The sequence below is a fragment of the Nematostella vectensis genome, chromosome 9 (genome assembly GCF_932526225.1).
Source record: "Nematostella vectensis chromosome 9, jaNemVect1.1, whole genome shotgun sequence".
NCBI lineage: Eukaryota > Metazoa > Cnidaria > Anthozoa > Actiniaria > Edwardsiidae > Nematostella > Nematostella vectensis.
This window is the reverse complement of record NC_064042.1, coordinates 377,014-402,430: the sequence shown is the minus strand read 5'-3', so window position 1 is coordinate 402,430 and position 25,417 is coordinate 377,014. Positions and strand designations below refer to the sequence as shown.

Below are 25,417 nucleotides of genomic sequence, written 5' to 3'. Positions count from 1 at the left end.
CCGAATTTCATATGTAAACACAACTGAAAATATACACTGTTAACCAGGATGGCCGAGTGGTTAAGGCGTTGGACTTAAGTTCCAATGTACGAATGTACGCGTGGGTTCGAACCCCACTCCTGGTATACATTTAACTTTTATTTCTCTGTATTTTTTTATCCAAATTTCATATGTAAACACAACTAAAAATATACACAGTTAACCAGGATGGCCGAGTGGTTAAGGCGTTGTACTCAAGTTCCAATGTACGAATGTACGCGTGGGTTCTAACCCCACTCCTGGTATACTTTAAACTTTTATTTCTCTGTGTTTGTTTATTCGAATTTCATATGAAACACAACTCGAAATATACACAGTTAACGAGGATGGCCGAGTGGTTAAGGCGTTGGACTTAAGTTCAAATGTACGGATGTACGCGTGGGTTCCAACCCAAGTCCTGGTATACTTTTAACTTTTATTTCTCTGGGTTTTTCATTCGAATTTCATATGTAAACACAACTGGAAATATACAGAGTTAACCAGGATGGCCGAGTGGTTAAGGCGTTGGACTTAAGTTCCAATGTACGGATGTACGCGTGGGTTCGAACCCCACTCCTGGTATACTTTTAACTTTTATTTATCTGTGTTTTTTTATTCGAACTTCATATATAAACACAAATGGAAATATACACAGTTATCCAGGATGGCCGAGTGGTTAAGGCGTTGGACTTAAGTTCAAATGTACGCATGTACGCGTGGGTTCGAACCCCACTCCTGGTATACATTTAACTTTTATTTCTCTGTATTTCTTTATCCGAATTTCATATGTAAACACAAGTGGAAATATACAGAGTTAACCAGGATGGCCGAGTGGTTAAGGCGTTGGACTTAAGTTCCAATGTACGAATGTACGCGTGGGTTCGAACCCCACTCCTGGTATACTTTTAACTTTTATTTCTCTGTATTTCTTTATCCGAATTTCATATGTAAACACAACTGGCAATATACACAGTTAACCAGGATGGCCGAGTGGTTAAGGCGTTGGACTTAAGTTCCAATGTACGCATGTACGCGTGGGTTCGAACCCCACTCCTGGTATACTTTTAACTTTTATTTCTCTGGATTTTTCATTCGAATTTCATATGTAAACACAACTGAAAAATATACAGAGTTAACCAGGATGGCCGAGTGGTTAAGGCGTTGGACTTAAGTTCAAATGTACGGATGTACGCGTGGGTTCGAACCCCACTCCTGGTATACTTTTAACTTTTATTTTTCTTTGTTTCTTTATCCGAATTTCATATGTAAACACAACTGGAAATATACAGAGTTAACCAGGATGGCCGAGTGGTTAAGGCGTTGGACTTAAATTCCAATGTACGAATGTACGCGTGGGTTCGAACCCCACTCCTGGTATACTTTTAACTTTTATTTCTCTGTATTTCTTTATCCAAATTTCATATGTAAACACAACTAAAAATATACACAGTTAACCAGGATGGCCGAGTGGTTAAGGCGTTGTACTCAAGTTCCAATGTACGAATGTACGCGTGGGTTCTAACCCCACTCCTGGTATACTTTAAACTTTTATTTCTCTGTGTTTGTTTATTCGAATTTCATATGAAACACAACTCGAAATATACACAGTTAACGAGGATGGCCGAGTGGTTAAGGCGTTGGACTTAAGTTCAAATGTACGGATGTACGCGTGGGTTCGAACCCCACTCCTGGTATACATTTAACTTTTATTTCTCTGTATTTCTTTATCCGAATTTCATATGTAAACACAACTAAAAATATACACTGTTAACCAGGATGGCCGAGTGGTTAAGGCGTTGGACTTAAGTTCCAATGTACGAATGTACGCGTGGGTTCGAACCCCACTCCTGGTATACATTTAACTTTTATTTCTCTGTATTTCTTTATCCAAATTTCATATGTAAACACAACTAAAAATATACACAGTTAACCAGGATGGCCGAGTGGTTAAGGCGTTGTACTCAAGTTCCAATGTACGAATGTACGCGTGGGTTCTAACCCCACTCCTGGTATACTTTAAACTTTTATTTCTCTGTGTTTGTTTATTCGAATTTCATATGAAACACAACTCGAAATATACACAGTTAACGAGGATGGCCGAGTGGTTAAGGCGTTGGACTTAAGTTCAAATGTACGGATGTACGCGTGGGTTCCAACCCAAGTCCTGGTATACTTTTAACTTTTATTTCTCTGGGTTTTTCATTCGAATTTCATATGTAAACACAACTGGAAATATACAGAGTTAACCAGGATGGCCGAGTGGTTAAGGCGTTGGACTTAAGTTCCAATGTACGAATGTACGCGTGGGTTCGAACCCCACTCCTGGTATACTCTTAACTTTTATTTATCTGTGTTTTTTTTATTCGAACTTCATATATAAACACAAATGGAAATATACAGAGTTAACCAGGATGGCCGAGTGGTTAAGGCGTTTGACTTAAGTTCAAATGTACGGATGTACGCGTGGGTTCGAACCCCACTCCTGGTATACTTTTAACTTTTATTTTTCTTTGTTTCTTTATCCGAATTTCACATGTAAACACAACTGGAAATATACAGAGTTAACCAGGATGGCCGAGTGGTTAAGGCGTTGGACTTAAGTTCCAATGTACGAATGTACGCGTGGGTTCGAACCCCACTCCTGGTATACTTTTAACTTTTATTTCTTTGTATTTCTTTATCCGAATTTTATATGTAAACACTAGTGAAAGTATACACAGTTAACCAGGAAGGCCGAGTGGTTAAGGCGTTGGACTTAAGTTCAAATGTACGAATTTATGCGTGGGTTCGAACACCACTCCTGGTATACTTTTAACTTTTATTTATCTGTGTTTTTTTTATTCGAACTTCATATATAAACACAAATGGAAATATACACAGTTATCCAGGATGGCCGAGTGGTTAAGGCGTTGGACTTAAGTTCAAATGTACGGATGTACGCGTGGGTTCGAACCCCACTCCTGGTATACTTTTAACTTTTATTTCTCTGTGTTTTTTTTATTCGAACTTCATATATAAACACAACTGGAAATATACAGAGTTAACCAGGATGGCCGAGTGGTTAAGGCGTTGGACTTAAGTTCCAATGTACGAATGTACGCGTGGGTTCTAACCCCACTCCTGGTATACTTTTAACTTTTATTTCTCTGTATTTCTTTATCCAAATTTCATATGTAAGCACAACTAAAAATATACACAGTTAACCAGGATGGCCGAGTGGTTAAGGCGTTGGACTTAAGTTCCAATGTTCGGATGCACGCGTGGGTTCGAACCCCACTCCTGGTATACTTTTAACTTTTATTTATCTGTGTTTTTTTATTCGAACTTCATATATAAACACAAATGGAAATATACACAGTTATCCAGGATGGCCGAGTGGTTAAGGCGTTGGACTTAAGTTCAAATGTACGGATGTACGCGTGGGTCCTAACCCCACTCCTGGTATACTTTTAACTTTTATTTCTCTGTATTTCTTTATCCGAATTTCATATGTAAACACAACTAAAAATATACACAGTTAACCAGGATGGCCGAGTGGTTAAGGCGTTGGACTTAAGTTCAAATGTACGGATGTACGCGTGGGTCCTAACCCCACTCCTGGTATACTTTTAACTTTTATTTCTCTGTATTTCTTTATCCGAATTTTATATGTAAACCCTACTCGAAGTATACACAGTTAACCAGGATGGCCGAGTGGTTAAGGCGTTGGACTTAAGTTCAAATGTACGGATGTACGCGTGGGTTCGAACCCCACTCCTGGTATACTTTTAACTTTTATTTCTCTGTATTTCTTTATCCGAATTTTATATGTAAACACTAGTGAAAGTATACACAGTTAACCAGGAAGGCCGAGTGGTTAAGGCGTTGGACTTAAGTTCAAATGTACGAATTTATGCGTGGGTTCGAACACCACTCCTGGTATACTTTTAACTTTTATTTATCTGTGTTTTTTTTATTCGAACTTCATATATAAACACAAATGGAAATATACACAGTTAACCAGGATGGCCGAGTGGTTAAGGTGTTGGATTTAAGTTCCAATGTACGAATGTACGCGTGGGTTCGAACCCCACTCCTGGTATACTTTTAATTTTTATTTCTCTGTATTTCTTTATCCGAATTTCCCATGTAAACACAACTGGAAATATACACAGTTAACCAGGATGGCCGAGTGGTTAAGGCGTTGGACTTAAGTTCCAATGTACGAATGTACGCGTGGGTTCGAACCCCACTCCTGGTATAGTTTTAACTTTTATTTCTCTGTATTTCTTTATCCGAATTTTATATGTAAACACTACTGGAAATATACACAGTTAACCAGGATGGCCGAGTGGTTATGGCGTTGTACTTAAGTTCAAATGTACGGATGTACGCGTGGTTTCGAACCCCACTCCTGGTATACTTTTAACTTTTATTTCTCTGTGTTTTTTTATTCGAACTTCATATATAAACACAAATGGAAATATACACAGGTAACAAGGATGGCCGAGTGGTTAAGGCGTTGGACTTAAGTTCAAATTTACGGATGTACGCGTGGGTTCGAACCCCACTCCTGGTATAGTTTTAACTTTTATTTCTCTGTGTTTTTTTTTATTCGAACTTCATATATAAACACAAATGGAAGTATACACAGTTAACCAGGATGGCTGAGTGGTTAAGGCGTTGGACTTAAGTTCCAATGTTCGGATGCACGCGTGGGTTCGAACCCCACTCCTGGTATACTTTTAACTTTTATTTATCTGTGTTTTTTTATTCGAACTTCATATATAAACACAAATGAAAATATACACAGTTATCCAAGATGGCCGAGTGGTTAAGGCGTTGGACTTAAGTTCAAATGTACGGATGTACGCGTGGGTTCTAACCCCACTCCTGGTATACTTTTAACTTTTATTTCTCTGTGTTTTTTTTATTCGAACTTCATATATAAACACAAATGGAAATATACACATTTAACCAGGATGGCCGAGTGGTTAAGGCGTTGGACTTAAGTTCCAATGTACGAATGTACGCGTGGGTTCCAACCCAAGTCCTGGTATACTTTTAACTTTTATTTCTCTGGGTTTCTTTATCCGAATTTTATATGTAAACACAACTGGAAATATACAGAGTTAACCAGGATGGCCGAGTGGTTAAGGCGTTGGACGTAAGTTCCAATGTACGAATGTACGCGTGGGTTCGAACCCCACTCCTGGTATACTTTTAACTTTTATTTCTCTGTGTTTTTTTTTATTCGAATTTCATATGAAACACAACTCGAAATATACACATTTAACGAGGATGGCCGAGTGGTGAAGGCGTTGTACTCAAGTTCCAATGTACGGATGTACGCGTGGGTTCCAACCCAAGTCCTGGTATACTTTTAACTTTTATTTCTCTGGGTTTCTTTATCCGAATTTTATATGTAAACACAACTGGAAATATACAGAGTTAACCAGGATGGCCGAGTGGTTAAGGCGTTGGACTTAAGTTCCAATGTAGTATACTCCTGGTATACTTTTAACTTTTATTTCTCTGTATTTCTTTATCCGAATTTTATATGTAAACACTACTGGAAATATACAGAGTTTTAACTTTTATTTCTCTGTGTTTCTTTATCCGAATTTTATATGTAAACACTACTGAAAGTATACACAGTTAACCAGGATGGCCGAGTGGTTAAGGCGTTGGACTTAAGTTCCAATGTAGTATACTCCTGGTATACTTTTAACTTTTATTTCTCTGTATTTCTTTATCCGAATTTTATATGTAAACACTACTGGAAATATACAGAGTTTTAACTTTTATTTCTCTGTGTTTCTTTATCCGAATTTTATATGTAAACACTACTGAAAGTATACACAGTTAACCAGGAAGGCCGAGTGGTTAAGGCGTTGGACTTAAGTTCAAATGTATGGATGTCCGCGTGGGTTCGAACCCCACTCCTGGTATACTTTTAACTTTAATTTCTCTGTGTTTTTTTTATTCGAACTTCATATGTAAACACAAATGGAAATATACACAGTTAACCAGGATGGCCGTTAAGACGTTGGACTTGAACCACTCCTGGTATACGTTTTCCCCTTCAATCCAACTGTTATTTTCTGTCCTCTTGTATATTTCCTTGCAACTTGTTCAAGTGCGAAAATTCCATTACAGTCAAACCTGAGAACCTATCCCTGACCTTGACCCCAAGCATCCACCGCGCATGTCAAGGACAGAGCGTGCAAGTCACGTGCTCATCAAAGGCTAAACCAGCAGCCAATCACAGCCTGTATCTCAATGGTGAGATTATTGCTCATTCAGTCTCTGGGGGTTTGGGATCTACCGTAAGACTCAACAATTCCGGGTCCAACGTGCTTAGATGTGACGCGCAAAATAAGGCAGGGAGCGACACGGAGACAATTAATTCCATAGAAATCGAGGGTAAGACATTCAAAGTGAGCAGTTTTTTGTGATACTGCATTTCTTTTATGTCTCATTTATCGTGTGATGTATAGGTAGAAACTGGTTCATAAACGTGTGTCACGTATTGTTATTAATTAATTTTGACCTAAATACAAACACTAATTTTTATACTAAGTAATACTAAGCGATATAAAGGATTTCTTTTAAGAAGCATAAAACTGGAAATCGAGAATGTATATGTGGTTAAATAATATGATTAAATAATTGTGACAAAAATGATTTTGGAATTGGGTTTTGTGAAAAAGTACCTGGTGCCTTGTACTCTACAAGGCGAATACCATTCATATTCGTCTACCTAGTAACTGTTGATAACGAAATGTTCACTATCAACTTATGTAACAAAAGTCCCTGGGCCGGCTGGCAGATTTTAAACCTTGATTTCTACTTCCAGGAATACCAGTAATAACTTCTAAACAGTCATCACTCACATTCAACAATGGAGGCCAGGCCTTTCTCCACTGCAACGCCACAGGTTACCCAACACCTAATGTCACCTGGATCAGACTCGGCGATGGTCGGCAATGGCTCGGGTCGCCGATTGTTTTCTCTAATATTTCCCGAGGAGACGAAGGCGTTTACCGATGCACGGCAAGTACTGGGGACGAGTGTAGGAATGCTACTCTAGATGTTGACGTCATCATTGATAGTGAGTGTCTCTTTGCTTAGTTCAAAATAGAGATTCTCCTTAATGAGATTGGATAACACCCCATAGTAGAGTTGAGAGATTTTAAGTATCGCTATAAAGAATCCAGGATGTCCGAGTAAATAGGGCGCAGATAATTTGGTCGCTTTTTTCAAACTGTTAACAATATTACAAGTAAAAGAGGAATGGGGCAAAACAGAAAAGTTCGTGATCCTTTATTTCTCCTTTCCTTTCTTCTACTTTTACCTCTCCAACTTAACATTTTTATTTTCTTTGTTACATTTTACTGCAACTTGTTCAAGTGTGAAAATTCCATTACAGTCAAACCTGAGAACCTATCCCTGACTTTGACCCCAAGCATCCACCGCGCATGTCAAGGACAGAGCGTGCAAGTCACGTGCTTATCAACGGCTAAACCAGCAGCCAATCACAGCCTGTATCTCAATGGAGAGCTTATTGCTCATACAGTCTCTGGGGGTTTGGGATCTACCGTAAGGCTCAACAATTCCGGGTCCAACGTGTTTAGATGTGACGCGCAAAATAAGGCAGGGAGCGACACGGAGACAATTGATTCCATAGAAATCGAGGGTAAGGAAAGAAAATCGAAGGTAAGGAAGGAAAATCGCAGGCAAGGAAAGAAAATCGAAGGTAAGGAAAGAAAATCAAAGGTAAGGAAAAAAATCGAAGGAAAGGATGTAAAATCGCAGGCAAGGAAAGAAGATCGAAGGTAAGGAAAGAAAATCGAAGATAAGGAAAGAAAATCGAAGGCAAAAGAGTATTAATTTTTAGTGTTCAAGAAAGAATATTTATTTTAGAGCTAGACATGCCAGTCTAAAATCGAAAAACGGCAAAAATTGTCCTTTATAACAAAGATGTGGCTGAGTGAAAAATTGAGTTTTAAGGAAAATTACCTAATGCGGTTTCCGTTGGCAGATAGTTGAGTATAAAAGCAAAAAAGGATTTCAGTTTCAGTCTCCGTTAGGATAAGTTAACGAAGGATTCGCTACTTAAATAATATAAGCATTTAACAGATTTAAAACCTAAGCTCGGTTTCCCCTTCTAGGAATACCAGTAATAACTTCTAAACTGTCATCACTCACATTCAACGAGGGAGACCAGGCCTCTTTTCATTGCAACGCCACAGGTTTCCCAACACCTAATGTCACCTGGATTAGACTCGGCGATGGTCGGCAATGGCTCGGGTCGCCGATTGTTTTCCCAAATATTTCCCGAGGAGACGAAGGCGTTTACCGATGCACGGCAAGTACTGGGGACGAGTGTAGGAATGCTACTCTTGATATTGATGTCATCATTAATAGTGAGTGTCTTTTTGCTTAGATCAAAATAGAGATTCTCCTTATTGAGATAGCCAGGGGTCAATTGGTTAAGGCGTTGGACTTAGTTGCAATATACAAATGTCATGCTATATTTTAAATTCTTAATTTTTTTGTAATGCTATAATTCTATAAAAATAGAATTTTCTTCTCTCATGTCCAGTTGATGATGCGCGTCAATTATTATTTGCGTGCATTGGTTTCCAAATACCACTTTTTATTTGTCTATTTTTCGTGTCCATGCCAATTCAAGCCTTCTGATATTTGTGCCTGTTTTGAGAACTTTTACTATTCTGTCCAGGAAAATGAGAAGAAGTTGATTTCTAAGTGGCATTGCGGCATCTTCTGTTTTCGTTTTATTTATTTGAAGATCTGTTTTCTATCCACATAGCTAAACCAAAAGATACTATTCTCACAAAATCAATCGGGTCAGCGGTGTGCGTCAATAGCTCCATGCGTCTGAGTTGCATCTCCACCTCCAAGCCTGCTGCTACTAAGTTCACATTTTACAAAGACAACGTTGAAATCGCAAACACGTCCTCGGGGAATATCACGGTCACCCTGTCGACCCAGGGAACCCACCAGTTCACCTGCGTCCCAGAAAACGTAGCGGGGACTGGGGAAAATGCAACAGTTACTGTGTTAGTGAAAGGTAAGTGCTGATTTAGAGCTTCTATCTTAAGGGCAGAGGATAGAGATATCCTTTTGCTGTCTTTGCTTTAGTTGTAGGCCCACTGAGTTGTTTCCAATCACACCACCTCTGTCAGTTTGAATGGTGGAAGCCAGACGGATATTAAAAATTAAAATTGCGTAGTAGCCATTCTGTGTTACTGCCGAATATTTTATTTATTATCTCCTTTTCCCCTGTTCAGGAGTACCAGTTATTACATCTAAAAAAACATCACTTACGTTCAACGAGGGCGAATCAGCTACTCTCAACTGCAACGCAACAGGGTACCCAACACCCGAAGTGACATTGATTCGACTCGAGGACGGTCGGCAGTGGTTCGGCTCGCAGATTGTATTCCAAAACATTTCCCGAGAGTACGACGGAGTGTATCGATGTGTGGCGATTTCTGGGGCCGAGTGTAGGAACGTTACTCTTGATGTGCACGTCAGCGTGAACTGTAAGTGTTGGTGAAGAATTTTAATTAAAAATTAAAATGTCATCCTTATGTTAACAACAAGGTCTCTCCTAATAAGCCTGTAGCCTGCTTGCAAGCGATTACCCGGTGTTTTCACTATGCACCGAATCGTGGCCGCCATCTTGCTTTGTTCTCGTTGCGCGTGAGAAACCCCTCTACTTCTCCCCAGCTCGCGCGCGGTCAGAACAAAACAAGATGGCGGCCTTCGACACGGCAAATAGCAAAAAAAACACAAGCAGGCTAATTTGTACTTGTACGTAAACACTGCCTATTTTATAAGTTTTGGTGGTCTCCGTAGACAGTGATGGAGTCTGGAAAATACATCAGCATATGGTTGAGACTTTCAATTTGCTGATAAGAAGGTCTCATATACTTAAAAGTCTTTTGCTGATAAGAAGGTCTCATCTGCTTAAAAGTCTGCTTGTTTTTAAAGAGGCGTAAAGCATTTCAACCTTTTGTTGATTTATTTCCTGATCACAATATGGCGTCTAATTGGTTTTCTTATTATTGGTATTAATTCACCTTTCTTTAATTAAGTTTCATATTTGGCCTTATCATAACACTTCCTGTATAAAGTCTAACTTAATTTGCAGCTAAACCTGAAAACACATCGCTAATAAAGTCCGTTGGGTCAGCGGTGTGTGTCAATAGCTCCATGCGCCTAAGTTGCACCTCGGCCTCCAAGCCTGCTACCACAAAATTTACGTTTTACAAAAACGGAGTTGAGATCGCCAACACATCCTCGGGAAATATCACGTTCACCCTGTCTACACAGGGCACCCATCGGTTCAGCTGCGTCCCAGAAAACGTAGCAGGGACTGGTGCGATTGCTACAGTTACCGTGTTGGTGAAAGGTACGTCTATGATTTTGTTCTATTTCCGACAACAACTTTCTACAAGATGTCAGGATTCTCTTTTTTGTTTTACCAAACGATTTGTTGGATGTCCACATGTCGTAGTTATTGAGTGGTCGTTTTCCAAAGATACTGCAACAGCATGTTAGTTGCTGAAGGGTCAAGATACTTAATGCGGTTACGAAAACTCCTAGCTTCTGGTTTGAGTTCGGTTAATAAAAGAGATTCGATTGTCTTAAGTAGTGCAATGCTGAGCAGGTTTTTTTCCCAATTAACCCACAAAACCTGCTTCCATTAGCATAGAAACGTAGACGAAGAAGGAAGCGAAGATAACGCACGTGTGATTATCAACGCGGAAAAAGACCCGGACACACACAAAAAGAAAGTTCCTACTGCTTTCTTCTCCGCTTGCGTCTCCATGGCGTTGATCTATTGATTTATACACGAGTGGAAAGTAGATTTCGTTTCCGTTATATTCTCAAACTCCTTTTCCTTTGCTACACATTACCAATTTTTTTTTGCTTATTTTCCTAATTCATTTCAAATTAGCTCCGCCCGTCATAGCACCGTTTACAGCATCCCAGTTCACCGTCAACGAGACATCAGATTTCTCTCTTCACTGTGACGTCACAGGTTCTCCACCAGTGAACATCACGTGGTCTAGACATGGGGAGCCACTGCTGGTGCAGGGGGCGTGGCTAAATATGACGTCAGTCACTCCTGTACACGAGGGCGTGTACACGTGCAGAGCTGATAACGGAGACGAGTGCGCGTCACATGAACGATCTGTGCAGATTGCTGTCAACTGTAAGTAGTAACTGTAAGCTGTAAGGGACCTTAAGATTACTGTCAACTGTTAGTAGTTACTGTAAGCTGTAAGGGACCTTAAGATTGCTGTTAACTGTTAGTAGTTACTGTAAGCTGTAAGGGACCTTAAGATTGCTGTTAACTGTTAGTAGTTACTGTAAGCTGTAAGGGACCTTAAGATTGCTGTTAACTGTAAGCAGTTACTGTAAGCTGTAAGGGACCTTAAGATTGCTTTCAACTGTTAGTAGTTGCAGTTAGTAGTCTTGCCGGCCTTTGTCGAAAATCCTAAGGTCACTATCATCAACAAAATCGCTTTTCATCAGTCGGAGAATAAAATCAGCCCTGGCTGATTCAAACGTCATCATCATTATCATTACCACCATCATCATCATCATCATCATCATCATCATCAATTACCATTATCATCGTCATTCTGTTGTGTCATTGTTTTTCCAGTTAAACCAAGAAATACCACCCTCTTGACCAATGCTAGTGACGTGACGGTCCTACAAGGCAAGAGCTTAGCCCTTTCCTGTGAGTCACGCTCCAAACCATCCTCTTGTGATTTCACCTTCTACCAAGACGACGTGGCACTCGTCACCTTGCCTGGTATTTGTGAAGAGGGTAGCGTGACGAGTCACGTGATCAACAGTGTCCGGGGCTGCGGAAATACTACATTCGCGTGTCTTTCCAAAAACATGATTAGCGAAGGATCCTGGTCGAACATCACACTTGAGATACAGGGTAAGAAATACATCACTACATCACAACTCCTGGTACACTTTTAACTCATGTTTCCCTGTATGTTTTATTCGATTTATATATGTAAACACAAATGGTAAAGCTAGATAGTTTGATAATTTAATTATAACATGCGGTTGTATTCCTGTGTGTTCCTTTGCTTGTAGAGTAAGAATGTTTTGAGGCAAGAGTTTGAAAAAGATGCTTGATCACTTTTACAATTCCTGTTTTCCTTATTCTACAGATCCACCAACAACTGCCATCAGCCCAGACGCAGATAGAACCCTTAACATTGGGGATAATCTTCAGTTGAACTGCTCCGCCACAGGGTGCCCAATACCTACACTCACGTGGTTGAAAGGATCACAAATCATTGCTAGAGGGCGTGGCTTCGCTCTGCCAATCAACATCTCGAATGCACAGCTGAGTGACGAGGGTGAATACAGATGCATAGCGGATAATGGAGTCAGCGGAGGTCATCCACGGCAGCAGATAAGGGTGTTTGTCAGTAAGTACAGCAAAACATCATAAGGGCGAGCTGCTGTCGTCTATTTCTCAACATAAACATTTCAGTTTAAACATTTTCATTATTGACTTAACCACCACGGAAACGCAAACATCTCTCATACCGCCTTCCTTGCCTTCGCCGAGATAAAGGAAAGTTGATTCGCAGTACTTCACTACATGGTACTGGTATGCTTACAGCACAAGCATGACTGGGCCAGCAATGTTCGCTAGCTTTGGCTGTTCTGGACACAATGCTGGCGCTAATTGCAGTAGGCTTAAAATCCCGGGATTATCCCTAAATATTTGAGATATCGAACTAACTGTGTAAGCACTGGTTCTGAATATCACGGGTCAATTTCTTTCTCCCAGTCAAACCCCCCACGTCCTTATCTTTTATGATTTCTATAATTCCACATTACAGACAAACCTGACAACATATCCCTGACCTTGAGCCCAAGCATCCACCGCGCATGTCAAGGACAGAGCGTGCTAGTCACGTGTTCATCGACGGCTAAACCAGCAGCCAATCACAGCCTGTATCTCAATGAGGTCAAGATAGGTCAGACAGTCTCTGAGAATTTGAGCCAGAGTGTGAGACTCAACAGTACCGGACCTAACATGTTCAGATGTGTCTCCCAAACTTCTACAGGGAGCGCCGTAAATATAACGCATTCTATAGAGGTAGAAGGTAAAGGTATATCTTAATGGCTTATGCTCACAACCCAAACATATAGGGCTAAGTGACTCGATGACAAAAGAATGGCGCCTTGCAGAGTTTTATTTTTCCTGTTCCCACGCTGGAGTTTCACAGCATAAGCAGAAGCTAAAGCAAATAGATTTTTTATTTCCTCTGCATGTTGCTAATGCCCCAGTGCGAAAGGCCGGTAAAGCTGTACCTTAAAATGTTCTAGGAATACCAGTGATAACCTCCGAGCAATCATCCCACTCATTCAACGAGGGAGACCAGGCCTCTCTCTACTGCAACGCCACAGGTTACCCAACACCTAACATCAACTGGACTCGACTAGGAGATGGTCGGCAGTGGTTCGGCTCGCCGATCCTTTTTCCGAATATTTCCCGAGGGGAGGCAGGGGTTTACCGATGCACTGCGAGCACTGGGGATCAGTGTAGGAATGCTACTCTCGACGTTAACGTCATTGTCAAATGTAAGTGTTCACGTTTTAATAACTTCAAGATTATCATGTGCAACCGGGATGGCCGAGCGGTCAAGGCGTTAGACTTCAAATGTACAAATGTACGCGTTGGTTCGCTCCCCACTCCTCGTAATTTTGTAGTTCCACATGATACATTTCTTTATTGTTCATATATATATACAGACCCAGCGAATCTGTGTTACTGTTGACCACGAGATTAAGGAAATTGGCGAAGACCAAATTTCGACCTCATTCAAGCATATTTTACACTTTCTTTTTTAACATAACCGCCAATTTACCGATTCATTTCCGCTATTTATTTACTGATACATTTTCGCTATTTATTTACCGTTTCATTTCCGCTATTCATTTCCCAATCCTTTCCGCTATTCATTTACCGATTCCTTTCCGCTATTCATTTACCGATTCATTTCCGCTATTTATTTACCGATTCATTTTCGCTATTCATTTAAAGATTCATTTCCGCTATTCATTTACCGATTCATTTTCTATATTCATTCACCGATTCATTTTCATCTAGCATCCTCTCAGATTGTCTCAGTATCTGTACAACCTGCGCTGACCCAAGTCCGCAAAAACGAGACCGTTACACTAGAGTGCATCACTTCCCTCCCCTCCCCCCACGTGACGTGGTTTGACGTCCAAGGAGTAGTTATTGGTAACCAGTCCTCACTCGTGTTTGTCGCTACGAACACTAGCAGTGGCGTCTACACATGCGCGGTCCGTTCTACCGCCGGACGTACCGTCAACTCAAGTGCTGTAGTCTTAGTGCAAAGTAAGTACTGTTATCATGTGGTTGTGTTAATGCCATATCCCTGTAAACTAGACAAAATATTTTGTTTATATAATACCACATCCTTTGGTTCGCTTGTTGGCTTGTGATGTTCATGTAAAATTACGTTTCTTGTATCCTCATTGGCTTCTCATACCTGTCAAGCTGGTTTCGGTAGCGTGCGTTAGACTGTAAGATAAAAAGCCAAAAAGATTTTGAATTCACCTATACTTTTCTTGTGCCGTGCGTTGTCTCGCAGGTCAGGTATAATACGTGTGTTTGTGGCGTGCATTGTCTCGCAGGTCAGGTATAATACGTGTATTTGTGCCGTGTATTGTCTCACAGGTCAAGGTTAATACGTGCAGGTCAGGCTTAATATGCGGGTTTGTGGCGTGCGTGCCTTGTCTCGCAGGTCAAGGTTAATACGTGCAGGTCAAGCTTAATACGTGTGTTTGTGCCGTGCATTGTCTCGCAGGTCAGGGTTAATATGCGGGTTTGTGGCGTGCCTTGTCTCGCAGGTCATGGTTAATACGTGTGTTTGTGCCGTGCGTTGTCTCGCATGCCAGGGTTAATATGCGGGTTTGTGGCGTGCGTTGTCTCATAGGTCAGGGTTAATACGTGTGTTTGTGGCGTGCGTTGTCTCGCAGGTCCAGTCTACACGGTATACTGCATCATAAAGCTTCCCAATGAGACTTTCCAAGGAGCGCTGAGTGACCCGACCTCTGACTTGTACAAGAACCAAGCGGCGTATTACCAAATTCTGGTGAGCAGAAAAAATTCTAGAAAGAATGTTACTACAAGCACCTTGTCCAGATTTGACAAATCTTGGTCACAAGAAAGCGAGAAATGTATGAATACTAGTACAAATGATAAAGGATGGATCGATTGTTAGGAAAGAGACGATTAGTGTGCGTTATCGTCATTCTATATTTGTACCACAGCTTTTTGATCTAAAATCAAAACACTCAGTTTTAACGATTTCTAACGTTTTGACTTGCCTCATTAGCATAAGTAATGGACCGTTAACGTGTCATTTTCAGCTTTCAGGGTGGTTTGAAGAGTATGCTAACAACACAGGCGTAGCTAACGTCACTGTCACAGGATTTGGGTAAGCGTACATCGTGTGGGGTGCATTTTTTCCAAAGGATTGCCAGATTACGGTCAAAGTATAGCCATTTCTATAGCATCATTTTCTTTCATATGGGAGGGGAGGCTGCGACCCCAGCCCCTCCCCAGGCCCCGCCACTAAACAATCTGTTTGACAAGCATACAAGATAATTTAAAAAATCCAAGCATCTTCTCAAACTCGTTTCTCCTGATTGGTCCGATGGTGGTTTTGATTGACAGGAATGGTAGCCTGGTGGTGGAGTTTACGCTGACCATGCTGGCGTACGCACGTGACCCTCTGTTACCTCTAAGGCTGGAGGCAGCACGGAACCGAGGCTACATTAATGGGACTCTCGTAGATCTCATCTATTACTTCCCACTAGGTAAGCAAACGGTCCAACGGTAAAGAGAATGCTTCATATCTAGCCAAAAAATCATGTAGAGTTGTTCACGTGATTGAAAAGTCATTGATCCACGTAGGGTTGTTCACGTGGCTGAACAGCCATTGCTTCAATTATGAAAATTATCGTTTGATGGTTTGTTTATGGTTGTTGCCGGCCTGAGAGTCCAAATCGTTGTAAAAGTAAGCATATGTTGATATGCTTTAGAAAGAATAAGGAAACAATTAAAAGCAGCACGCTTTAGACTAAGGGTTTCCGCTCGTTCTCTTATTCCAGCGATGCCTGTGCTGTATAACATCACACTCCAGACCCACGGCCTCGCTTTCATTTGGGCGTACCCCAAGGCTCCATTACTGGCCCAGTGTAAGGCTGACGTTAGTAGATTACACGACGCTAGTGTTCAGCGGACTTGCGAAATCGAGGGCTCCACTGGTAAACTGTCATGCGCAGTTGACAGGCTGGATCCTGGAAAGCGTCACGTGGTATATATCACGTGTCGTAATGAGTTCGGCTTCAATAACATTACCACGTACGCGAAGACGATAGGTAAGAAACACTGATCTATTGTGCTTTATATGGTGATGGGCAGATGACTGGCTTATCATGCAGTAGTTATATCATCTATCTCTAACACATGATTCTGTAGATTCCTGCTTGCTCGACGCTTTCCGTCTTGTGCTGTTTGTTAGTGATGTAATTGAGCGTGGATTCCGCAAGACTAGTTATCAATTAGATACAAATCGTGGGGGATGGAGGAGCTGCTTCATGTTCTTGTGTGTTAAAGCGGTTCTTATTCTCAGCAATGAATGGCTTGCCTGAATGTAATAGCTACTGTTAACTTGTTACTGTTTCCCCTCCCTCCCTCCCTCCCTGTTAAAACGTGTCAGATGTGGTGTCGTGCTAACATTGTTAACACGTGTCAGATGTGGTGTCGTGCTAACAATGTTAACACGTGTCAGATGTGGTGTCGTGCTAACAATGTTTACACGTGTCAGATGTGGTGTCGTGCTAACAATGTTAACACGTGTCAGATGTGGTGTCGTGCTAACAATGTTAACACGTGTCAGATGTGGTGTCGTGCTAACAATGTTAACACGTGTCAGATGTGGTGTCGTGCTAACAATGTTAACACGTGTCAGATGTGGTGTCGTGCCCGCCCGAGGACGAGGTCAACCGTATCATCATGGGTTTCGCCATCGCGGGGGGTATTCTCATCTTCATTATCTTTATGGTCGTTTGCTGTTACGCTTGCAGAGCTGAAGGTAATTACGAGGTGTCCCAAAGGTTTTTGATATGTGCGTCTGCATACATCTGTTTTAACGCTTCCTTGTCGTTGATGCACTCTTTGAAATTTTTTTTTAGAAATTTGAATTAATCTAAAAATCCAAATTCCAAGACAAATATATCGTGAGCTACAGACTTAAACAACATTTATTTAATGTTTTCAGATCGCAAAAAGGCGACATACAGGTGAGAAATTGTTCTTGTGGTATTCGCGCCGAATTTTGGTAAACTTCTATTCAAAACGACTTCATAAATTGTAGGGTTTGTAAGCGGATCGCCTAGCCGTACCAAGGGAGCACGGCGAGAATGTGTTTCTATTCAACGCGCGATTGATATTTTTTACGAAAATAAACCACTTTCTTATGCAACACCTCATGTGTGTTTGTTTTATGAGAGTCATGAATTGCGCTGTTGGATGTTTGTCAACAGGGTCTTTGTTCGTATCATCGGCCCAAAGAAATCGGATACGCGTAGTGCCGACAAAAGATGCACGAAGTGCATTATATGAACAAAGACCCTGTTGACAAACATAATCCACTTCATAATCCGAGCCCCACACCCCCAACAGCGCGACTGATATCTCTCCTTACAAAACAAACACATATGACGCGTTTATTGTCGTAACAATATCAACCGCGCGTTAAATAGGAATACATTCTGCCGTGCTCCCTTGGCCGTACACCAGCGTCGTACGGCTACCGGCCAGAATTTTTCAAGGGGTTCAATTTTTAAAAATCTAACAAAGTCTTCCAAGCCCGGTGAAACCACACCAGGATTATCCACATTTAATGGATGTGTGAATAAATGAATAGATAGATAAATTAATAATAAACAGATGTAGAAAACAAAGATTTTGAGAGTTATTCAGTATACCGCATTCTCAGCCCATTTGTCTTCTTTTTTCCAGTCCAACCAAAAGGTTTAAAAAAGAAATGCTCGAAAATAATGGCTACAGAGACGATGACATGTAATAGGACTAGAGCGAGGAGAATACACAGCCTTGCAGCCCGCGAACCCCGATAGTATGACGTCATGGAAAGTATGACTAAATGGATATTATGACGTCATATATAGTGTAACTAAATGGATATTATGACGTCATATATAGTGTGACTACATGGATATTATGACGTCATATATAGTGTGACTACATGGATATTATGACGTCATATATAGTGTGACTACATGGATATTATGAAATCATATATAGTATGACTGCATGGATATTATGACGTCATGGTGTCTCTTTAAATTGCATTTTGCTCTCAGTGGCGTCCTTATCGCCAAAGCCCATTGATAATGACGAGTCTCTGTAGTAGCCAAACCACAGTACTTAATCTGAAAGGATCGGTGAGGCATTACATAAGAAGCGGCCAGGCCAAGTCCCGCGCGTTCTTATCCGGGTTTGTGCTTGAGTTTCCTCTTGTCGGTTAGTGTTGTGACGTCACAGACAGTCACAGGCCTCACGGTTCTCCGGGTACAGAAAACCCGGAAAGGCGAGCGGCCAAAGTAGCGCGCGTCACAGTGAATTAAAATAGTTGCCAAGCAACAGTCAATCTATTATGGCGTCTGTTTATTGCACAAATTGAATAATCAAAAAGCATATCTTGGATTATTTTACTTCAATAAAGTATTTTATTCATATATTAGTTTGTGAGAGAGGTCAGTGTTTAGAAAAAGTGAAAGATCCCGCCCTTAAAGTCTCCGTGGCGCAATCGATTAGCGCGTTCGGCTGCTAACGGAAAGGTTGGTAGTTCAATCCCACACAGGGACGAAATATTGTTTTTTTTTCTACTTAAAAAGTAGTGCCAGAGTCTAAGTCTGTGTACGCAATCGCTTACCATATGCTCGGCTGTTAACCGAAAGGCTGGTGGTTCAAGCCCACCCAAGGACGAATTTCATTCTTTGCATGATTGAACAATTCTATTGTTTGCAACGAACACGCTTATTAACGAGATTAAAAATAAGCAAATTATTCATGGTATAACTCGAGTCAGTGAACCTTATGCATCATCAGATTTGTGTAGTTTGTTTTGTTGTTGTTGTTATTTTTAAGGTTGAAATTGACCTCGTTATCAAAAGACAATGGGGAAATTATTCACCGCCCCATAACTCAAGTAATTTTAATCTGATTTCCCTACTACATGGGTAGGTTAATAAAGAGGGCCAGGCCTAATTTATCTTAAAAGTTTGGTGAGGTTTCCACTAGAATCAAGGGTACTACGGCACGAATAATTTGTCTATTGTTTTTCGATAATGAGAAATTTTGGACCTTTGCAATATATAGGTCAGTTAACTTATTTACCATAAACAATGGAACAATTATTTATGGTGTTATAAGTCGAGAATCTTGCATCTGATTGGGTCACGACTTGACTCACATGGTTGACAGGATAAATCTGATGCAATATTGAATTTTGAAGAAATTTCCTTGCAAATAATTTTAATTATTAAAACAATTATTCGCCAAAGGCGAAGTGTATAGCGGTGGATATTCCCCAAGACGCGAAGCGTCGCTAAGTCTGAGGAGGATAATTGTTTTAGTATATACTTGGCGAGAACTGAACAATACACATTTTGCTGTAATTATTTTATCGAAACGAGTTATCGCTTCTGAGAGTTGTCGATGTTCGTATCTTTTTAAAGATTTTGCTCGCTCTGAACAATGAGGGCACCAAATCCATTCTTCTTTTCCACACAATGCTTTTAACCACCTCGAACCTCTAATGAAGACAATATACGAATTTTGACCAACATTATTTAGTCCCGTTTGACACCTCGTTTTCACGAATCGACCGGAGAAATTATTTCTTTCGCTTTAAATCCTCCACAGACGATAAGAAGGTAAATTCACTGAAATACTTCTCTTGATTTTGATACGTCATACAGGCTTAAATTTGTCAAAACACAGGGAATTTGAAGCCTATTTTCCGTAAAAACAATGAATCTAGATTATTTTATCAAAAAATGCCGTTTTAATGTGAAGCTCGATAACTTTGGGGGCTAAAAGTAAGTTTTTTTTAAATTGAAATTTCACAAATGGACCCATTGTTCCGAGTTTTAGCGGTGAATACTGTCCATTATTCCGAGATAGCAAACCAATCAGAGCGCGCGTTCTTATGAAGTTCCCGCCAAGAATATACTAAAGAGATGGTTCCACACCTCTAGACCAAATGACTTCATTAGCGAGGAGCAATTGAGAATTATTCGTTGAGTTTTATCTCGAGCATCTTTCATCTGATTGGCAGATCAATTGGGTCACATGATGAGGACAGTGATCCTTATCCACCAATAGCGTGCAAGAAATGTTTCATGGAAAGTTAAAAGGGATCGTGAGATGTTTTTCAACCACCGAGTTGAACTTACTAGATGTCAAGTTTATGTCCGTTAAGTTCTCTGTGGAGCAATCAGAAAGCGTTCGGCGGTTAGTTTAATACTAAGAACCTAAACAAAAACTAAAAACGGTCAGGAGGGAAGGGGGGGGGGGTACTTCAAAAAAAATTAAATAATAAAAAATACCTTTTTAACGAGTTAAATCAGCTAGAATTGATGACGACATTATGTAAATATGGTTTCCTGAGTTATTTATAGCAACTTCTGTAATTTGTGTGGATCTTAGACTAATGTCTGATTAGAATCCCTTGTCTGGTTTTAGACGATTGCAAATTTCTATGCAATACGCAAGGAAATAGCAATAATATGCATTTCTAAAACGTTTCTATACCGATTTAGCTCTTAGTTATTGCTGAGTTTTCAAACAGCAATCGTCTACTTGTTTACTTTTTGGCGACGACATAAATGAATGCTGTGAACGGTGAAGACCACCCAAGTCGAAGTCACGCTTGGATCACGCGATTGGACGTCACGCTAGCTACATCAACTACAGTAACTGCGCTTAAATTACGGAGAGTTATTTATTTATTTATTGACTTTGCCCACGGAGAAAAAAAAAATACACATACATAATACGTTATACATGAGAAACAGAACATGAATACATACAATAACGAAAGGGCAGGGTATCCGCCACAGCTAGGCCAATTACGGCGGACCCGAGTTTAAAATGTGTAAAAGTTACAAGGTCACAAAAACTAAATTAGAAACAACATGAAATTTGGTGCGTTAGCACCCTGGCCTGATTGCAGGTGAGGCAGACAGATTTCCATGAGCGCGGATCCTCTTGATCGTAAGTTATCGAAAGAGCATTTAAGTAGTAATTTAATAAAGCGCGCTTGAAAGAAGCATGGTCAGAGTAGCTAGAACTATTTAACAAATTAGTGAGAGTGTTCCATATTCTTGTACAACGGTTTAAATATGATTTTTAAAAAGCAGAAGTTTTGCATTTGCGAGCGAAGAATTGTGGTGCGCTTGAGTTTGTAGATGATCTAGTAGGACGGACTGAGCGGACTTTGGGAACAATTGATGGATTAATATTGACAAGCCCATTTATGATTTTATAAAAGTATGACATGTCCAAATATTCGTGCCAATACGATAGTGGCAATAATTTAAGTTGAATAAGTCTTTCTTTGTATGTTTGGCTGCATCTAAATGGGAGTCCTAACATGTACTTGCTAGCTCGTCTTTGGATTCTTTCAACTCGTCTAATCAGGTCCTTTGTCTGCGGTGCCCACAGTTGTGTTGCGTATCCTAGGTGAGGACGTACTAGGGCGAGATACATCGATCTTCTTATGTTGGTTTTCTTTATGGATCTTGAGTGTCTTCTAACGAACCCCAGCGTCCTGTTGGCCTTACTACATGCCTCGTCAACTTGCTTAGTCCAAGAGAGGTCGTCTGACATCCAGACGCCGAGATCCTTCTCCGTCTCAGTGCAGGCTAAAGGCAAACCGCCAAGCGAATATGTTTTGAGAACTGGTTTACGCTTTCGCGAAACCCGCATGACTTTGCTCTTTGTTTGATTAAATGTCATGCCTGTCGATGCCGCCCAGCCATTTAGACTGTTCAGGTCAGATTGTAACACATCCGTGTCGTCCGCCGAGTTGATAACATTAAAGACCTTAGTGTCGTCTGCAAATGTCGCAACACTGCATGAGCAAACTGAATCTGGCAAGTCATTTGCGAAGAGGACGAACAGTATAGGACCGAGAATTGACCCTTGCGGGACGCCGGAAGTCACAGGTTGACATGTTGAGACCCCCCCTGGAATAGCTACGCGTTGGCTCCGATTGGTGATATATGATGTAAACCACTTCAACAGATTTCCGCCAAAACCATATTGGACTAGTTTCCGTGTTAGCATACGGTGGCTTACTCTATCGAAAGCCTTTGACATATCAAGGTATACAACATCAATTTGGTTCCCATTGTCTAAGTGAGAGCCAATAGTGTCAAGGACTTCCACCAGCTGGGTGACACAAGAGCGGCCTGCAATAAACCCATGTTGACACCTCTGGATGAGGCAGTGCACCCTCTCTCTTATCTTATTAAATACACAACGTTCCATAATTTTCGACACAACAGACAAGAGTGATATCGGTCTGTAATTTTCAACTTGTTGAGCAGAGTCTTTCTTGTAAACAGGAACGATATGAGCAATTTTCCATTCAGAAGGAAATTTGCCAAGCTTGATAGACTTATTGAAAATCTGACAAAGAGAGGGAGCAATCACAGCCGCGGTCTCTTTTAGTAATCTGACGGGGATGTTATCTGGTCCAGAAGCTTTACTGGCGTCCAGCCCCCTGATAACCGATAATATATCATTTATATCGAATGAAATATTAGATAGCTCGGGTACAGGGGGTGCACAATGTTCCGGGTCAGTGTTTAGGTCTTGAAGAGAATCTTTTAAAAACACTGAAGCAAAGTATTTATTAAATAAATTTGCAATTGCTTCCGGATCATCAGCTGTGGTTCTTAGTGGCGTGGGGTCCTGGGAACCAGTGGGTGGATTTACGGTTGCCATAGAGACCTGAGATGGGAGCCCACGTGATTTGGATTTCTGTTTTAGAACAGACCAAAAGCGTTTGGTGTTGTTTTTATAGTCCCGTTCGAGAGACTGGAAAAAGTTTTCACGACTTTCCCGCAGTGCTTGTTTGACTTCCGCACGCAGCGCTTTGAATTTTTCCCTCAGAGACGCTTTAGCAGGGGTCTTTTTTAGACGCCTTCGAGTCGTTTCTTTCTTCTTAATTAGGTCGAGAATAGTTCCATTCATCCAAGGTACTGGATTGCGACCCCTAAGCTTTTTGGATGGAACGTGATCTGCTACGGCAGCCAAAAATAGATCTTTCCAATTTTGCCAGTCCGTGTCAATATCGCTGTTTTCGTTAGAGCTCATTGTCAATTCTAATGCACTGAGAGAGGCGCGCAAGCCATCAAAATCGGCTTTTGTATAGTTGTAGACTGAACGGTGGAATTTGGACGGTGCTTTAACAAACGCAGAGAACTCAAAACAGACCACACCATGATCGGAAAACACTCCTGCTTCATTAGGAGACAATACCTCATTCACACATACTTGATCGGAGGCATTAGTAATAACCAAGTCAAGTATTTTATCATCCCGTGTTGGAAAATGGTTCATTTGTGATAGATAGTGGTCATTAAGAATCTCAGTGAAAGAACGCTCTCTGGCACCTAATGATTGTTCTTCTGAGGCCCAAGAGATTTTTGACATGTTGAAGTCTCCGGAAATTAGCATAGTATCAAATGAGTCACAGGCATAATCAAGATAGTTATTAAATTTTTCAAGCCATACATAAGGGTCGGAGTCTGGATCAGGCCAGTAAAACGACGAGAACAGGACTTTCCGATTGCAACTTGTAGTGAGTTCTGCTGATACAACTTAAAGATCTTGAAATAAAGTCATGTCCGGTTTCCATTCCTTTATCGCCTTAAAACTGTCTGATTTCGCTGCAATAAGCACACCCCCGCCTTCTCGATCGTTGCGATCTCTTCTATAGATGGTGTAGCCAGAATGAAATACCTCTTCATCACTAATACTGCTGTTAAGCCATGTTTCGTTAATAAAGACAATATCGGCGTTCTCTGAATACGCTAGGTCTTGAACGCGCTCTGAGTTACAGACAAAATATAAACTGGGCTCAAATTGGCCGGGATAAAATCAAATCATCCGAAAGAAGGGGATTTTTATCCTTATGAGATCTGCATAATTTTCTGGACCAGTTTCTGATCTGTTCAAACAAACAAACAAAAAATAAAGAAAAAAACTGTTCATACCCAGCTGCTATTTATACGAAAAAATCCAAATTCGTTCCCCTGTATTTTCTATTCAGTTGTATTAAGCTATGTGTATGTGTAGGATCGCGTTTTGAATATTTCACGCTAGAGATCACTGAAATAGAAATCTAGCCTAAAGCCGCTGAATAGCGAAACAAATCGCTGCAATTTTTTTGACGTATTTCCAGCCCTACTCTGTAAAAAAAATAGGTAATTTTAATTTTTTTTGTTATTAACAATTACCGCCCCTTGCTATTAGTTTCTGTTTAGGTTCTAAGAAATTTTAGGCTCTAGGATCACCGCGGTTAGTTTAATACTGCTTTGATCCATTTCAAAGACATCAATAATAACAGTTTTCTATACGATGCACTAAAGGCAATCAATTCGAAACTGCTAAATAGTCTGATTTCCTTTACGAATTCAACGTGAACAAACCTATTATCACTAAAATAAAGTTCACATGAATCCAAATATTGCTTTGGTCCAGAGCCCGACCAAGCATTCCGTAGAGTCCTTGTTGCACGGACAGCCCGAGAGATCCTGGATCCAGGTATCTCCCTAGAAATACTACAAAATCTTTTGTACGACACATTTTCCACTGTCACTGCTAATGTAAAGTCTGTGAATTTATCTGAATACTGCATTCGTTTAACTTGCTACAAGTCCACGTTCTCCTAGGACGGTAGACGTTGAGTTCTCAGCAAGAGAATCCAGCGTAATTGGTTTGAATTGACAGAGAGCAAAGCAGGCTGAGGAAAGACTTTAAGAAAGTCTATTCACGCATTTGTGATACGTGCTGCAACAATACGCTGATAGCACGGGCCTCTAGCGGTCTCCCTGTTCAGCTCCTAGTAGTGAAGTTCTTTCATCGCTGAATCTACTCCCTTCTCTTTCCTGCCACCAGGCGTGGTCGCTTTGCGTGTCCCAGGATGCAGTTCGCCGTACTGCGCATTCTCACTGTGCAGTCAGACACTACGTCACGCAT

General features: G+C 40.8%; 1 protein-coding gene and 27 non-coding genes across 31 annotated transcripts in view; all 28 read left to right on the top strand.

Annotated features, from left to right (window-relative positions):
• Positions 1-18,879, top strand: part of LOC5502976 (hemicentin-1) — a 36,925-nt gene extending 18,046 nt beyond the window's left edge. For 2 of the 4 annotated variants that reach the window (XM_048732396.1, XM_048732394.1), the window contains 20 exons: positions 6,157-6,423; positions 6,857-7,111; positions 7,430-7,696; positions 8,172-8,426; positions 8,834-9,094; positions 9,315-9,569; positions 10,181-10,441; positions 10,991-11,248; positions 11,705-11,992; positions 12,234-12,497; positions 12,918-13,184; positions 13,408-13,662; positions 14,192-14,446; positions 15,091-15,206; positions 15,484-15,551; positions 15,791-15,933; positions 16,228-16,497; positions 17,091-17,213; positions 17,400-17,421; positions 18,143-18,879. In XM_048732396.1, coding sequence (XP_048588353.1) covers positions 6,157-6,423; positions 6,857-7,111; positions 7,430-7,696; positions 8,172-8,426; positions 8,834-9,094; positions 9,315-9,569; positions 10,181-10,441; positions 10,991-11,248; positions 11,705-11,992; positions 12,234-12,497; positions 12,918-13,184; positions 13,408-13,662; positions 14,192-14,446; positions 15,091-15,206; positions 15,484-15,551; positions 15,791-15,933; positions 16,228-16,497; positions 17,091-17,213; positions 17,400-17,421; positions 18,143-18,206 — 4,214 coding nt within the window. In that variant the 3' untranslated portion in view covers positions 18,207-18,879. Of the gene's footprint in view, positions 1-6,156; positions 6,424-6,856; positions 7,112-7,429; positions 7,697-8,171; positions 8,427-8,833; positions 9,095-9,314; positions 9,570-10,180; positions 10,442-10,990; positions 11,249-11,704; positions 11,993-12,233; positions 12,498-12,917; positions 13,185-13,407; positions 13,663-14,191; positions 14,447-15,090; positions 15,207-15,483; positions 15,552-15,790; positions 15,934-16,227; positions 16,498-17,090; positions 17,214-17,313; positions 17,422-18,142 lie in introns of those variants that run through there. The other 2 variants (XM_048732395.1, XM_048732397.1) reach the window with 2 other exon arrangements.
• Positions 43-125, top strand: Trnal-uaa. Its single transcript has one exon. It is a non-coding gene; the product is annotated as a tRNA-Leu (tRNA).
• On the top strand, positions 202-284 carry Trnal-uaa. Its single transcript has one exon. It is a non-coding gene; the product is annotated as a tRNA-Leu (tRNA).
• Positions 518-600, top strand: Trnal-uaa. The gene has a single exon. It is a non-coding gene; the product is annotated as a tRNA-Leu (tRNA).
• Positions 677-759, top strand: Trnal-uaa. The gene has a single exon. It is a non-coding gene; the product is annotated as a tRNA-Leu (tRNA).
• On the top strand, positions 836-918 carry Trnal-uaa. The gene has a single exon. It is a non-coding gene; the product is annotated as a tRNA-Leu (tRNA).
• On the top strand, positions 995-1,077 carry Trnal-uaa. The gene has a single exon. It is a non-coding gene; the product is annotated as a tRNA-Leu (tRNA).
• Trnal-uaa lies at positions 1,154-1,236 on the top strand. Its single transcript has one exon. It is a non-coding gene; the product is annotated as a tRNA-Leu (tRNA).
• On the top strand, positions 1,313-1,395 carry Trnal-uaa. Its single transcript has one exon. It is a non-coding gene; the product is annotated as a tRNA-Leu (tRNA).
• On the top strand, positions 1,472-1,554 carry Trnal-uaa. Its single transcript has one exon. It is a non-coding gene; the product is annotated as a tRNA-Leu (tRNA).
• On the top strand, positions 1,630-1,712 carry Trnal-uaa. The gene has a single exon. It is a non-coding gene; the product is annotated as a tRNA-Leu (tRNA).
• Positions 1,789-1,871, top strand: Trnal-uaa. Its single transcript has one exon. It is a non-coding gene; the product is annotated as a tRNA-Leu (tRNA).
• Trnal-uaa lies at positions 1,948-2,030 on the top strand. The gene has a single exon. It is a non-coding gene; the product is annotated as a tRNA-Leu (tRNA).
• Trnal-uaa lies at positions 2,264-2,346 on the top strand. Its single transcript has one exon. It is a non-coding gene; the product is annotated as a tRNA-Leu (tRNA).
• Positions 2,424-2,506, top strand: Trnal-uaa. Its single transcript has one exon. It is a non-coding gene; the product is annotated as a tRNA-Leu (tRNA).
• On the top strand, positions 2,583-2,665 carry Trnal-uaa. The gene has a single exon. It is a non-coding gene; the product is annotated as a tRNA-Leu (tRNA).
• On the top strand, positions 2,902-2,984 carry Trnal-uaa. Its single transcript has one exon. It is a non-coding gene; the product is annotated as a tRNA-Leu (tRNA).
• On the top strand, positions 3,062-3,144 carry Trnal-uaa. The gene has a single exon. It is a non-coding gene; the product is annotated as a tRNA-Leu (tRNA).
• Positions 3,221-3,303, top strand: Trnal-uaa. Its single transcript has one exon. It is a non-coding gene; the product is annotated as a tRNA-Leu (tRNA).
• Trnal-uaa lies at positions 3,539-3,621 on the top strand. Its single transcript has one exon. It is a non-coding gene; the product is annotated as a tRNA-Leu (tRNA).
• On the top strand, positions 3,698-3,780 carry Trnal-uaa. The gene has a single exon. It is a non-coding gene; the product is annotated as a tRNA-Leu (tRNA).
• Trnal-uaa lies at positions 4,017-4,099 on the top strand. Its single transcript has one exon. It is a non-coding gene; the product is annotated as a tRNA-Leu (tRNA).
• On the top strand, positions 4,176-4,258 carry Trnas-uga. Its single transcript has one exon. It is a non-coding gene; the product is annotated as a tRNA-Leu (tRNA).
• Trnal-uaa lies at positions 4,494-4,576 on the top strand. The gene has a single exon. It is a non-coding gene; the product is annotated as a tRNA-Leu (tRNA).
• On the top strand, positions 4,655-4,737 carry Trnal-uaa. Its single transcript has one exon. It is a non-coding gene; the product is annotated as a tRNA-Leu (tRNA).
• Positions 4,974-5,056, top strand: Trnal-uaa. Its single transcript has one exon. It is a non-coding gene; the product is annotated as a tRNA-Leu (tRNA).
• On the top strand, positions 5,133-5,215 carry Trnal-uaa. The gene has a single exon. It is a non-coding gene; the product is annotated as a tRNA-Leu (tRNA).
• Trnal-uaa lies at positions 5,866-5,948 on the top strand. The gene has a single exon. It is a non-coding gene; the product is annotated as a tRNA-Leu (tRNA).
• Positions 18,880-25,417: the final 6,538 nt, after the last annotated feature.